General features: G+C 38.1%; 1 protein-coding gene across 1 annotated transcript in view; it reads right to left on the minus strand.

Annotated features, from left to right (window-relative positions):
- Nucleotides 1-15,377, minus strand: part of LOC133328846 (kinesin light chain) — a 77,530-nt gene that overhangs the window by 12,014 nt on the left and 50,139 nt on the right. Inside the window, exon 3 of the mRNA XM_061537356.1 lies at nucleotides 10,331-10,810. Coding sequence (XP_061393340.1) covers nucleotides 10,331-10,810 — 480 coding nt within the window. The remainder of the gene's footprint in view (nucleotides 1-10,330; nucleotides 10,811-15,377) is intronic.

The raw sequence follows: 15,377 nt of genomic DNA on the forward strand, positions 1-15,377 counted from the left end.
CATACGCTTACACTACCGTCTCAGACACCTCAAACACCATTCAAACTGCCAATAATGCCTCTGAAAATATAGACCGTTCAGCAGACAGCGAGCGAATTCAGTCGATAGTCACAAATATGGTTTCTGCTCAGCTCGCAGCATTTAGTGCACAGATGACTCAACTGATTGAGCAGAACATAACTGCTAGTATGTCTAGACTTATGTCTAATAACTTACCACGAAATCCACCCCCACCAACCGTAACTTCCCCTCAACAAATACAGACCCTTCCTGCGGTAGAAGATCGTACATTCAGGGACCTTCTTAGCATTACGCCTAATAATGAACAAAATAACACTGCTCCGAATAGACCCCCTCAAAATAGTCTTCACCATGGGTTGAACATGTCAGGTTATGGTACCAATACTTCGTCCGATCTTCAGTCACGTCCAGACAAGGTTCTCCAGATTATGTCTAATTGGAATCTGAAGTTCAACGGCGGGCAGAATGGCTTGTCTATTTTATATATAGAATTGAAGCGTTAACGGCTCAAACCTTACAGGGGAATTACGATTTGTTATGTGTAAATGCTAGTTAACTCTTTGATTGAAAAGCCAGCGATTGGTTTTGGCGATACCATCGTTCGGTTAGCTCAATTAGTTGGAATGACTTGTGTAAAGCCCTGAGAGAGCAATACCAAGATTCTCGCACATATATCGATATTCGTGAGCTAATCCGGGAACGCAATCAGAAACCAAGCGAATCTTTCGACAGTTTCTACGATTCAATTAAAGCTTTGACGATCCGACTTAAAACTCCACTTTCTGATGCTACATTGGTTGAAATACTCCGGAGAATCCTCCTTCCAGAGATTCAACACGAAATGCTCCATATTGAGGTTAAATCCTTGCAGCTTTTGAGGGACACCAGCAGACAGCGCGAGTTCTTTATGCAGAACATGCGTCGAAGGCATGGATTCGGAGTAACAAAACCAATGTCAACATTTAAAAGTGTTTCTGCGATTGATGTTGAGGGCAGGAAATCTCAGAAAATCTGGATTTGACATCGGATGAAGATTCTGTAATTTCTTTAATTTATCAAGAGTGTCTGTCGGAGTGTAGTATTTTCTGTTATGGGTGTGGAGGACATCGGACATCTACAAACCCAATTGCCCTAAATGCAATCCAAAAAACTCAAGAGCGAATGCACTGAAGAGTGCAACCAATATACAAGGATCGATGGATCTGGTTTAACAACTATCCCTACGATTCCTACCCCTATATCCAGATATGACATACCAAAACCACAAAATATTACGTCAAATAATGATAACCATATGTTGTCAAAATATGTATCTACCCCATCCGAACCTTCAAATAATGATAGTACGAAAGTTCATTTCAGTTTTAAGCCTCTCCATGTTCTGTTAATGGAATATAAAGATGCGAGACAGAGACTATTTGGGGAGACTAAGTCAAACAGATCTTCAAGATCCTCTGAAAGAATTAGATCCTTTTGGAAGGTGAGGAGGAAACTAGATTGTTCTGTATTAGATAACCCTTCAGATGTACGTCCGTATGCTGAAGTGGAGTTATTTGGGGAGAAAATTATGGGGCTCCTCGATACAGGAGCCTCCATTAGTTTTGTTGGCTTCAAAGCAGCCAAGAAGTTTTTAGAGTCCAATCTACCCTTCAAAAAGTTAAATACAACCGTTATTGGTTTCATCGAAACCTTGATAACCTTTAAAGACGCTAAAATGTCAATCGATATTTTTATTCGCCCCTATTTCGTATGTCGTCGTCGTTGTCGACGACGTTTCTTTGTCGACATCACTTCGACACTGATTTGGTATACTGTCACACTAATGTGACAATGTCGACTATTTATCGATAATATCAATAAAACAAAAAACACATCTCTAAAATTGTGGTCACCTTTTTTTAATATTTTTGTGCAAAAATGTGTTTGTATCCTTCACCGCACTGTGGAACAGGGCATTGTGTCTTGGTACATGTGTTTGGAACATCCAAAAGGAAACGAGATAGACCCGTAGTTACTTTTTAGTATATGCATAGAATTACGTTTTGAGCCGATTTATGCATGTCCCTTCATCCATGTATTATTTTAAACAACTTACATGTCACCATTATGACCCAAACAGGATGAAATTTGGAAAATTCCATCCAATTGGGATGAAACTTTATTTGGCACTTAGACGAGTCCTATTGATATTTGTCAAAATCGGTTCAGATTTATATATAGATCGCGTATGTTTTTCATTGTTTATTTACACCTAATTTTGCATTACGTATTGTATAGATTCTAGAATTATGTATCCTGTTCTTGTCCGGTCATGTTTTTTTTTTTAATTTCTTAGTTATCGATAAATGTGGACAACGACATATGGAATACCAATTTGCAAAAGACGACTCTCTTCGACGTGATTTTGTGTCGACGACGACATACGGAATAGGGGTGATTATTCCGAGTCTTGACAGAAACCTTTTTCTTGGCATTGATTTTTGCCAAAAATTCAATTAATTGCCACCTGAATTCCAACGAAATAATAGCAATGTAACACCTGGTATATCAGAGTTTTCCGGGCAGATCCCTCTATCTGAGGAACAAAAACAGCGCCTTAATCAAGTAATTGAATTATTCCCTTCCTACGCCAAAGAGGGTCATTGCAGAACAGATGTTCTCTGTCATACCATTGATACTGGTGAAGCCAAGCACATTAAGCAGCGTCACTCGACGATCTTTTGGTCATATCGGAATCTTTCAATAGGCATCTCGAAGTTCTCAGGCGAGTTGCGAGGAAGATTCGGGAAGCTGGCCTTACGATTAACGTCGAAAAAAGTAATTTTTGTGTTCCCGAGGTTAGATATTTAGACCATGTAGTTGGAAACGGCGTAATTCGCACAGACCCGGAAAAGTATCGGCCATTACGGAATTTCCCCTCACCGAGATCTGTAAAGCAATTTCGACGGTTCCTGGCAATACCGGATGGTACCGAAAGTTTATTAGGGATTATGATTCAATTATCATACCGGTCACAGATCTGCTACAAGGGACGGAAGAAGCCCAAAAGGCTTTCGAAGTTCTAAAGTCTCATCTGAGTTCAGCCCCTGTTCTGCACATCCCTGTCTTTTCACAGTCGTTTTTATACACTGTGATGCTAGCAGGACAGGAATAGGAAGCGTATTGGTACAGAAGAATGCGGTGGGTGAAGATATTCCTATCAAGGAAACTCAACAAACGCAATTATTCAGTTACCGAACAAGAATGCTTGGCTGCGATGCTAAATGTTAAGAAATTTAGACCATATGTCGAAGGACATGAGTTCACGATAATTACTGACCATGCGTCATTAAAGTGGCTCATGTCCCAGACAGATCTTAGTACAAGGCTGGCTCGGTGAGTGTTAAAACTTCAAGGGTACAAATTTAGCATTCAACATAGGCGTGGTAATTTAAAAATAGTCGCTTTCAAGGGTCAATACGGAGGACCTCTCTGCGATTTGTGGCCTCACCCACGAAGATAGTGACAGTGGTTTTTTTGTGGATTTGAAATCTGAGAATTTTAAATCAGAGGAGTATCTTCAACTTCTTAATAAGATAAGAGGAATTCTTGATAAAATGTCAGATCTTAGTCGAATAGTAGATGATTACATTTACAGGCGAACAGAAAAGGCCACTGGTGAGCAGATTCGCGACGATTTAGTCTGGAAATTGTGGATACCTCGAAATATGGTACCCGATGTTCTGCAAAGAGCTCATGATCACCCTCTTTCCTCCCATGGAATAAATAAAACCTTATCCAGGATCAGAAAATATTATTATTGGCCTAATTTGGTTGTAGATATAAAAGAGTATATCAATAAATATGAAATTTTCAAGTCTACAAAACATCCTAACACGGCGCTCAGACACCCTATGGGAAAGACTACAGAAACATGTAGATTCCTTCAAAACCTGTATGTAGACCTTCTTGGTCCATACCCAAGATCAAAAAATCGACAAATCAGCATTTTTATTGTCCCGGACCATTATTCGAAATTTCCATTTGTAAAGCCCATAAAGAAATTTACTGCTGATGTTGTGGTAAAATATCTTGAATGTGACTTTTTCCACACTTTTGGAGTTCCAGAGGTCATTTTATCGGATAATGGTTCGCAATTTAAATCGTCTATATTTAACCAGCTACTAAAAAGGTATGGTGTCCAACACATTTATACGGCTGTACATTTCCCCAATCCAACGCATCGGAAAGGGTTAATAGATCAGTGCTAGCAGCAATAAAAGCTTATATTAAACCAGACCAGAAAAAATTGGATGAACTGTTACCATATGCTGCTCGTTACGTTCATCAGTTCACTCAGCCATAGGGACAAGCCCATACTACCTAACGTTTGGTCAGAATATGATCACTAATGGTGCAACATACTCTCTTCTAAGGCAGTTAGAGATGCTGGATGATAGGTCAGTACGGTTCGGCAAAAATGATTCTAGAGACATTGCGGCTAAGCGTGCTTCCGATCTAATGAATAAACAATTTACTCGGAACGAAAACAACTTACGTTCTCGAAATGTAACATGATTCACATGATTTTTATTTTACCACATCCCATTAAAGGAAAAGGTATGGTATGATATGTTGGATGATAAAAATGTGTCAGCGCCATCTTCCGGTGGATTATTTGCAGACAAGCTTGCTATTTATCGGCTATTTGGCTGTTGCGCTACTTTTATTGAAGGTTTCTTTTGCTCACAAATGGTTCTGTTAGCGTTGGGGAGGCAACAATTTAACGTCTCCGCCATTTTGTCGCCATCGGTTCACACTAAAAGTTTGAAATCATAAACTTGCTTTGTAAATTAAATTAAAATTCGTTACGGATTCTGCGGGAGAACAATATTTGAGAAAGAATAAGGGTGAGCTATGTTATGGAATAGGGAAACTCTGTTTCCGCCTCCCACCTCAAAACAATAAGCGGACAGCAGCAAGCGCTAAACGTGGTGCAGATCAATCTGCATCACTGTAGAGCAGCAGCTGCGGAACTGCTACTCATCCTCTCTTCCTCAAATACGGACATCGCGCTCATCCAGGAACCTTACCGGTATAAAGGTAAGGTGACTGGCCTGGGCAATAAAAAATACACGGTTTTGACCGCCTCCAGTGGAGAAGGTAAGAACGTGTATTCTTGCTAAATAAAAGAGCTTTATTTAACGCATCTTTCTAATATCAGCAATGGAGATATGACGACAGTAAGACTGGATAGTGGTACCTCGAAGCCCCTGACACGCCCGGTATGGTAGTATACCGCCTATGGATCGGCCCTGGATCATAAAGATCTAAAAACGGTTGAGGATGTTGAATTAGCTGTGAATAATGTATGGTCCCCTAACATACCCTGGGAAAAAATCTCAGCCGGTATGGTGTTATCTTAACCTTGCAACCTTGAGGAAGGCTGCAAGGAAAGCATACGATAGAGCTAGTAAGATAAAGCTCAGTACAGATTGGGATGTCTATAAAAGACAATTCAATAGGTACAAGAGCGAAATCAAGAAGGCTAAACGTGAGTCTTGGGTCTGCTATAGTGAGTCAATCGAAGGAGTCAACGAAGCGGCCAGATTTCGCAGAGTTCTATCTAAGAATCCAAAATCCATAGGTAGTATTAAGCGAAGTGATGGAACGTGGACAAACTCTGTCAGTGAGACACTTGATCTTCTTTCGTCAACCCACTTTCCTGGTTGCAAGGTCTATAGGGAGGGTGCGCAGTGTGTGCATCAGCGTACAGTTCGAACGAGGGAGGAGGAGAAGTTGATAGAAGATGATATAAGCCGCCCATGGTATGGGCGATAAACACTTTTCAACCCTATAAATCTCCTGGCCTAAATGGTATAATACCGGCCATGCTGCGTGTTGCAGCATGACACGAAGCCGAATCATACGGTTGCAAAAGACTATAGACCGAATAGTCTTTCTTCTTTCTACTCAAGAAATTAGGAACAGTATTGACCATAGTAAACTTAGCAACTCCCAGCATGCATACATCAAAGGCAGATCAGTGGATACAGCTCTGCATGAGGTTGGGTTGGGTGCATCGAGAAGAATATGGAATCCTCTGGCTACACGTTGGCAGCATTCCTCGATATTGAGGGAGGTTTCAATAATGAGCAGCTGGAAGCCATCCATACTGCTCTCGTAAGCACAGGTATCCCCTCACTCCTTACGGAATGGATTGATAGAATGCTGGGAAGCAGAATTATCAACTCATCCTTAGCAGAGAGTTCCGTGAGGAAATCTGTCAACAGAGGCTCACCCCCTTTTGTGATAAATGATCTCAGGATAAAGGTTGTAGTATATGCCGATGACGTAGTCCTGCTGTTGGGGGTATGTTTCTAACGACAATTGCAGACATCCTGGAGGGTGCCCTTTCAACCCTGTCTTGGTGTAAACCCCACTAAGACATAACTGGTGCTCTTCCCTAGAAAACGTAACATTCCTAGTTTCCGTCTGCCATCACTGGGAGGAGTGAGTTTAACCCTTTCTAAAGAAGCAAAATACCTTAGCACCATCCTTGACCGCAAACCAACGTGGAATAGGAATGTTGAGGAACGCTCTAAGAATGGACTGCTGGCACTCTACTCATGTAAGAATTCCATAGGTAAGAGCTAGGGATTAAGACCCGAAATCATACACTGGCTGTATACGAGGATCGTCTTACCCATTATTACTTATGGTTGCCTTGTTTGGTGGCAGGGGGTTAACAAAAAGATGCTGCTGACAAAATTGAGTTTAGCACAGCGATCGGCTTCAATCCTGATAACCGGAAGTACACCACAGGCAGACTTGAACGCAATTTTGAATCTCCAACCTTTGGACATTCAGATTAAATTACAGGCGACCAGGTGTGCCCTGAGGCTCCGGGAAACGGATGCCTTGAAATCGCTTAACTATGGTCATGCCAGCATCCTAAACATAGGTGGAATAGTCATATTAGTGACTTTGTGAAATCACTTAATGCCGACATTACGGGGCCGGTGACTATATATGTCGATAGTCAGGCGGCTCTTAAAGCGGCGAAATCGCGTACTAAAAACTCAAAAGCAGTTCATGATTGCAAGTTCGATTTGAATGATATACGACAGATAGTTAGTTAATGTGGGGTTCCAGGTCATAGCGACATTGAAGGGAATGAGATAGCCGACGAGCTTGCTCGAGGGGGCTCACAGTCGTCCAATCTTCCGATTGAGAGATCTGTGAAACCTCCCATCGGCTATTTCATTGGCAGAATCCGTGCGTTCTACTGCGAGGTAGTCGGCAACAGATGGCTAAGAGAACCTGCTCAAAATCTATCTGGCCTGAATTCTCTCGTAAAATAACGTCTTCGCTGCTGACACACAATAAAAGGGAGATCAAAATCGTTTTGGGGATCATAACAGGTCACTGCAAGATTAGATCTCTCACTTCGAAGTGGGACTTCAGTGGAGAGGATTGCTGTCGTCTATGTGAGGACGAAGAAGAACTGGAAACAATTGAACACATCCTCTGTAAATGTCCATCGCTGATTATCAGAAGACATAAACAGTTTGGAAGATACGAAATTGATAATCTAGTCTTCTCTCCAAAATAGACCCAAACTAGATCCTAGGCTTTGTCAAAAATTTGGCATGGCTAAAATAACCTTTCTTCCGCTCTTCTTCTCTCGCTATCCTTTCTCCTTGCTCCTCCACTCTCTTTTTCTTTTCTTTACAGGTAATATAAAAGGATGATCACAATGGACATAGTCCCCGAGTGAACGGTTGTTATTATTATTGTTGTTGTTATTGTTAGTGACTCATCCAAATCAATGTGAATTATCTAAGATGGTGGGAAAGGTTGTCAGTCGATAGGTATATTAAGGACCTCTTCCAGGCGATGAAGTTGATCGCCGGTACCTTAGATTTGGTCAGGTCACCTTCTACAAAGGAGTCAAGTTTATTACTGCAGAACTAAGAACTCCTCGAACTTTGTTAATAAAACAATTAATAACATTGACCCCTTTGGGATGGTAGTAATGTGGCGACTGTCGCGGTCCACAAGATATCAATAGGGATGGTAACCTCCGCTAATCACAGAACGACGGGCTTCAAATGAGGAAATGGAAGATCCTTACCTCTGTTTTAAAGGAACGGTGGTTTTGTCGCTAAAAGCACCTAATGCGGAACAATGGTGAGTTGTTTCACGGGATAGGCAAGCGCATGGTAGATTTAAATCTGCATCAGTGCAATGTTTCCGGATCATGAGATTTCTACTCTTAGAGCAAAACAGAAATTATCGGAAGACTAAAAAAATATCGGAAGACGAATTGCAATAACTTCAAATCTAGAACAACAAAGTCGGTAAAACAAGCTTTAGTACAGATTGGGACGTTTATAGGGAACGATTGAATATGTACAAAAGTTAAATCCAGAAGTCTTAACGCATGTCTTGGGATTGCTTTAGTGACTTTCGTGATGTTTTTGATGGTTCTGATGTTGGTCTTCTTGTTGGTCTTGATTTGTCTAAGGCCTTTGATTCAATTGACCACGCGCTGCTTATTCGCAAGCTTAGAGTCAAATTTGGATTTTCCGTTTCGGCCTGTAGACTAATTTCGTCGTATCTGGAGTGTAGATTCCAGTTTGTTGTACACAAGGGTGTCCAATCTGATGTTGGTCTAATCCGGTGTGGAGTCCCGCAGGGTTCTGTACTAGGCCCATTACTTTTTATTATGTTCATTAATGACATCATGGATTCTGTTACTGCTAGTGATTGTAGTCTCTTCTTGTATGCGGATGACATACATGTTTTCTTTAGGAGTGTTGATCTCGCCAGGTTGGAGAATCTGGCTAACACAACGTTGCAATTTCTCTCTATGTGGATCTCTTCCAATGGTCTTGATATAAACTGGGATAAGACTGAAGCTGTTTTGTTCAATTGTTGCTATGACGGTTCTATGCCTAATATTTGCGTTAGTTCCTTTACTATTAATATTGTTGGTGAAATGAAGTGCCTGGGTGTAATTATTGATGCCAAACTTAGTTTTTCGACCCACATTGATCTTCTGTTGTCCCGGGTGCGATTCCAGCTTAGGAGGCTTTATAGTGTCCAAGCATATTTGCCTCTTGGCGTTAGGGTGAAGGTGGCTATGTCGTTGTTGATGTCTCAGGTTAACTATTGTTTGGAGGTTATTTCGGGCTCTAATTCTGGTCATTTGCATCGGCTCCAAAAGGTTGTTAACTCCATTGTTCGTTATGTATATGGTTTGGGTCGTAGTCATCATGTTTCCCAATTTGTTGTTAATTTTCTTGGCCTATCCTTTTATAATTATGTTGAATATCGTATCCTTTTGTGTTATTATAGAATTATGAGAAATGTTGATTTACCACTGTGTAGTAGGTTTGTGATGTGTAGATCCTCTCGGAACCCTCAGTTGTTGTATCCGCGGTTTTCGTCCGCAATTTGTGAAAGATCATTTGTAGTTAGAGTCGTAAGATCGTGGAATCAGCTCCCTTTGAGCCTTCGTAAGTTTACCTCTTCCATTTTTGCGTATACGAGGGAATTGTTTGGGCATTTGTCTCGTATTTGATGAAGTTGGCTTTGGAGAAATCGCTGATTACAGGTTGCATAATGTTACTTTGTTTTTTTTTTTAATTTTTGGCTGGGGAGCCATTTTTATTTAAGTTCGTTAGCATTTATGTTATAGATTTATACATATGGAATTTAATGTCTGTGGTTCTGATATTGCTCTTGGGCTCGAGAGGAATATATAGTATATTTATATGTATGATTCCTTAAGCTTCCTTTCCCCTCCACTTTTCTTAGCAACAGTTAAGTAGAGTGCAGTGGATTGGGGTTCTTGTTTGGAATCTGTTATGTTAGGGGTTTGCATTAAATTTCATTATGTAGAATTTTTTTTACTGTTATGTATTTTTAATTTATTTAGTTTATTCTTTGTTTGGATTTTTATTTTATTTTATATAAGTTAATATAAGTTATTGGCCATGCTGGCTTTTTTATATTACATTGTATGAAATAAATGAAATGAAAGTAATATTCAACTGAGGGAGAAGCTGATAGAATATTTGATAAGCAACTCAATACTGGTATGGGCAATAAACAGTTTCCAACCCTACAAATTCCATGGGCCAGATGGCCCAGATAAGATAGGAAAAACCAGACATGAGGTGGTCGGACACATTGGGAATAATATGGATTATTCCGGCTACAAATATAGGAAATTCCTTCAATAACGTGTTTCTTCATCTCTAAGAGAGGGTATTGATAGAGTAATGGTAAGAAGGTTCCCAAAAATATTTAGTATACTCACCTGCCAAATTGGTTTATTTTTGCTATCTATTGCTCCAAACTCTTTCTCATGTGCTCGCGTTAATACCTGTTTATATAAAATTTCTGCCTCCGCATACTTTCCTTGTTTTAAATAACAACTTGCTAAATTATTCTTTGTTTTTGCAACATTTGGATCATCTGGTCCTAGTTTCGATTCGTATATCTCTAAGGCTCTCTGGTAATATTTCTCGACTTCATCATATTTTCCTTGATTTTGGCATAATAGGGCCAAATTATTTAGTTGTTTTGCAACATCTGGGTGATCTTTTCCTAAAACTTTTTCTCGAATTTCCAGAGCACGTTTACACAATGGTTCAGCATCTTTATACTTGCCACGTTTGCCGTAAAGAACAGCAAGGTTATTTAAGGTCGCTGCGACGGCTGGGTGATTTTCTCCTAGAGTTTTTCCTCTAATTGACAACGCATCATTTAACAAATTGGCAGCTTCCTTGTATTTATTCTAAAAAAATATATATATATTAAAATAAAATGCTTACAAATAACTTATATTTAAAATATTTAGCTTTTCGCATTTAAAAAGACGAATCAGTCGTACAATTCTGTAGTACCTCTACGACTTCCCCTTCCCGCCGAAATTCCAATTAGTAAGCTCACTAGCGGGCCCGGCAAACGTTGTCTTGCATAGCAATATTGTTGATGTATAATCCACATAACGATAGCCCACCAAAGTAAGTTAGCTTTTTCTACCCTCCACGATTTGAGATAGGTACCCTCAGGATTTGCACATACATTGTTGCTACTGCTAGGATATTTGGTATTGAACATGTTCAATATTAGTTCACTATTTAGGGTAGCCCCCATATAACGGTAACTCGCAATATGAGAAATGTTAATTTTTTTCAACACAATTGATTGTAATTGAGTAGAAAGCGTCCTTACCAAATGTTATCAACACTGGCACATGGGTACCGTCCAAATATAATGGTGGCCCTAAACATACCGCATTTTGAAGATCTTGGCCACGGGTTTCAACAGAATTGCTATTAATTTAACATAGGGTGTACATATTGAGCAGAAAATCTCTCTACTTAAAATTATCAATATTGGCCCAAGTATCTGGGTAACCCCTCAATTTTTGGTATTTGGCTGTAATTTTATATTTTGAATGATCATTGAGTAGAAAATGTTCTATGAAAATTGGCCCAATCTTCCGAAAAGCCTCGATATAATGGCACTCCACATTATACTATCCTTTGGGGATTTGGGCACATTTTTCATCGTAATCAGCTGTAATTTGTAGTTTTATTTGGTAGCACGAATCCTACTAACAATTGTCAATATTGGTTGCAAATGGGTGCAATCAAAATAGCTCGATGCTAAAGTCGTGGAAATGCAGATATGCTTCATAATATTTGTTTGCAAATTTTTCGCGGTTTTCGATATTTTTTCATCTTTTAAACCTTTCCTGGACCTCCACGAACATTTCCAGGCTAAGATAAGATAAATCCGTTCAGCCGTTCTCCAGTTTTAGCGACCAATGTTTGGTCGTCCCCGTTTTGGCCTTTTTATTATCATTGATTGACAAAAAAATTTAATTTTAATTCAATATTTTGTCTGCTTGTTTTATAAAAAAAAATATTTTTGAAAACCAATATTTTGCAAATTTTTTTACTGCTAAATCTTTCGGTTAACAATGCGAATACAACACAAAAGAAATTATTAAAATCCGGCGAAACGTTCTCTAGTTTTTAGCAGACAACGCACATCATTTCATTTTTTTATATATAAAAGAGATATAGAAACACAGAATACAACATTTTGAAGTATAATATCGGCAACCCTTTCGTGAATGTTGATGAATTTTGTTAAGCCCCTTGAATTTTTTGGTCTTTTTATACCCATACCGCCCAATGTTCGATATTTTGGATTTCTTAAGCACGCTTTCCAACCGAATTCGCTCAAAATTATAAATATCGGTTTTTAGTTTTTAGCAGACAACGCACATCATTTCATTTTTATATATAAGAGATATAGAAACACAGAAACAAAATTTTTAAGCATAATATCGGCAACCCTTTCGTGAATGTTGATGAATTTTGTTAAGCCCCTTGACTTTTTTGGTCCTTTTATACCCTCCACCATAGTATAGAGGGTATATATTGATTTTGTCATTCCGTTTGTAACTCATCGAAATATTCATTTTCGACCAGAAAGTTTGATAGAGTTGTCTTTTGTCTACAGGCAGGTCAAGTTCGAGGATATCAGTCCACGTTTAGGCATAGCCCCCATATAAGGATACCGCCCAATTTTCGATATTTTGGGTTTCTTAAGCACGCTTTTCAACCTAAAAATTATAAATATCGGTTCATTTTTAAGGGCACTCCCAATTTTCGGTATTTTGGGGTTCTTGAGCGCGTTCTCAACCGAATTCGCTGAAATTTGGTATTTTATAGTCGCATATAGTAACAAATCTTCCCACCAAAAAGTATTTATATTCGCCCTTTTTAGGTATGGTAACAAATCTTTCTACCAAAAGGGGCGAATATATTAATCAGCTATATTAAAATAGCTGATTAGTTCCGTGTGTAGGGGTATAGGCGTATTCTATCGTAGTATAGGGGATAGTCGTTACTCGAAATAGTCAGTTTTACCCTACAAATTATGGAATTCTAAAACGATTTAGCAATAGGTTGTAATCATTCCGTTTTCTAAGAAAATCGTGATAAAAAAACTCGAACCTGACGATAATTAAATATATCGGCCAGCATTTAGGCATCTCCCCCATAAAATTATACCTCCTGAAGGAATGAATTGAGACATAAAACAAAAATATTGGGTTCGAAATTGGTCATTAATTAGGCATAGCCCTGATATAACTATAATCCCAAATATTCTCTAATTCCTACGCTAAGTAATCTAACTTTGAAATCTAAATTACAGTAGTTTGAGGATTGTATATTTTACCATGCGTTATTAGTATCATTCCACGCTTTGGGGTTTTCATTAAAAATTGCTGAAATTTGTATCTGGTGTACATAATGGTTTATACAAACCGGTTTGTAGAATTATCGGTATAGATTCATTTTTGGTGTGTTCCCTACATTTTCATTTCAAGTATCTATCAGTATACCTATGATGGAGGGTATTCAAATGCCGGCCCGAACTTAACGCTTTTTTCACTTGTTAACATATTAATATCTCAGTATAAAATCCGTGTACGTTTTAAACTGTATTTGTTCAAAATACTTTGAACAGCAATTTTATTAGTCAGTTCTCGACAGTTGTCAGCACTTTCAAAATACTTTAAAAATAATTTTATATTGCCTAAGACTTGGTCGTTAATTTAATTCTAATGGTCACAAATTGTCCTGTGTGTTTCTATTGTTGTAACCATTATTTTAAGTTTTTTTACTTCTCGTTTATTTACTTTTGAGATAGCATTTTAAAGGGACCCCACACTCACGGTTTTTTTACTTTTGAGCTAGCTTTAATTTTTAAGCTACAAATACTCAAGAATGTCACTTTACAATCTCAAGTAAAAACTCAAAAACTTTTTAAGATATAATCGATTTATGTTGTAAGCGGGCAGTATACTCTCAACACTCGTTGTGAGACTACTTTTTTACTCAGCGCTTGTTTAAATATTTCTCTTTATAACAACATCCCAGTTATAAGTTTTTTAAGTGATATTTATTAACTTTGTAATTTGTATACTGCGATCTGCTCACCGATTTTTCCTCAGAAGATACAGTACTGTCAAAAAATAACCAAATTTATTTAACACTCCATCCACATATTTAGTTTCAATTTATACGAACTACCCAAAGCTGTTAAAATTGGTATCATAAATTGCAAGATTAAAGTATATACTTCTAATCCGATTCAATATAAAAACAGCTTCACTGCACGAAAGTGGTATGTATAAACTGAAATCACCAATATAGCGCAACCAATAAACAATATCCAGCATTTGAATTTATTTATTTTTTTTTTCTTGAATGGCCATGATCTGTTCCAAAAATCACTATACATCTACTACTCCAAAATCTTAAACCTAGCAATAGATTTATCTTAACGTAAAATCTTCAAAAACATGAATAAATTATTAGTTTAAATTTTAACATTAAATCACAGTAGGGTGTATAAAAAATAACTAAGTAAAATGATTAAGTAAATCAGCTATGCAACAACATGTATCAGGGCAAGTAATACAAAAGAAAATACATAAAAATCCATGCAAATTAGCATATTCAATCATACCTGCTTTCTTATAACATTTAATGGAACCACTGAATGTCTTGAGACCCTATAGTAAACCATTGAATACTCGAGCATTTCTTACATGAAAGGATTTCTCCGACAGAGGAGCCAAACGAGGAACATGAATTTGTGTATTCCTTACAGACCTACTAAATGAGAACAACTACAACACGGAGGGTCTGTTTTTGGCTTTTACACGTTTTAAAGAAAAAAAATCATACACCTAATGCACAAAAAGTGATCAAATGAACTACCCAGAAATTGTATAACATACGGAGAAACGTGATCACGCAGCTTCAACGCAAAACGCATGACCCGATTAAATAAGAGCCTAAATTTGCGTAGGACGTAGCCACAACTACCACTAACAATTTCAATACAATACAAAAAGTGTGGCATTATCAGCGCATGTACCACCTGGGGGGCTGATGCTGAGAGTCGATAGCGAAATAGTTGCGTATCGCAATTAATTCCGATCGTTCGCCATTTTCTTATTCTGGGAGTCGACACGTACCGAATCGTTTTTTTTTTTTTTTTTTTTTGTTATAGTGTTGTAAAGTGAAAGCAAAATACTTTAAACCAACACTGTATAAAAGCGTATATAAACCATATGTTTGGCGTATATTACAAATAATTAAAATTTTTGAAAGCAAATAAAATTTAAGGGATGTAAGAAAACAAATACGTATGAAAAGTTATCCCTTGAAATTGGCAGACTCCTAGTACATTGCAAAAATATGTCTTGATAAAACGTTTAATTTTTGCCATCAGATATGTTATTGAAGAAATTAAATTCAACGGAGCAA

Source organism: Musca vetustissima, unplaced genomic scaffold, assembly GCF_032173495.1.
Source record: "Musca vetustissima isolate MV318-11 ecotype Yass unplaced genomic scaffold, APGP_CSIRO_Mvet_v1 utg59597, whole genome shotgun sequence".
In the NCBI taxonomy this organism is placed as follows: domain Eukaryota; kingdom Metazoa; phylum Arthropoda; class Insecta; order Diptera; family Muscidae; genus Musca; species Musca vetustissima.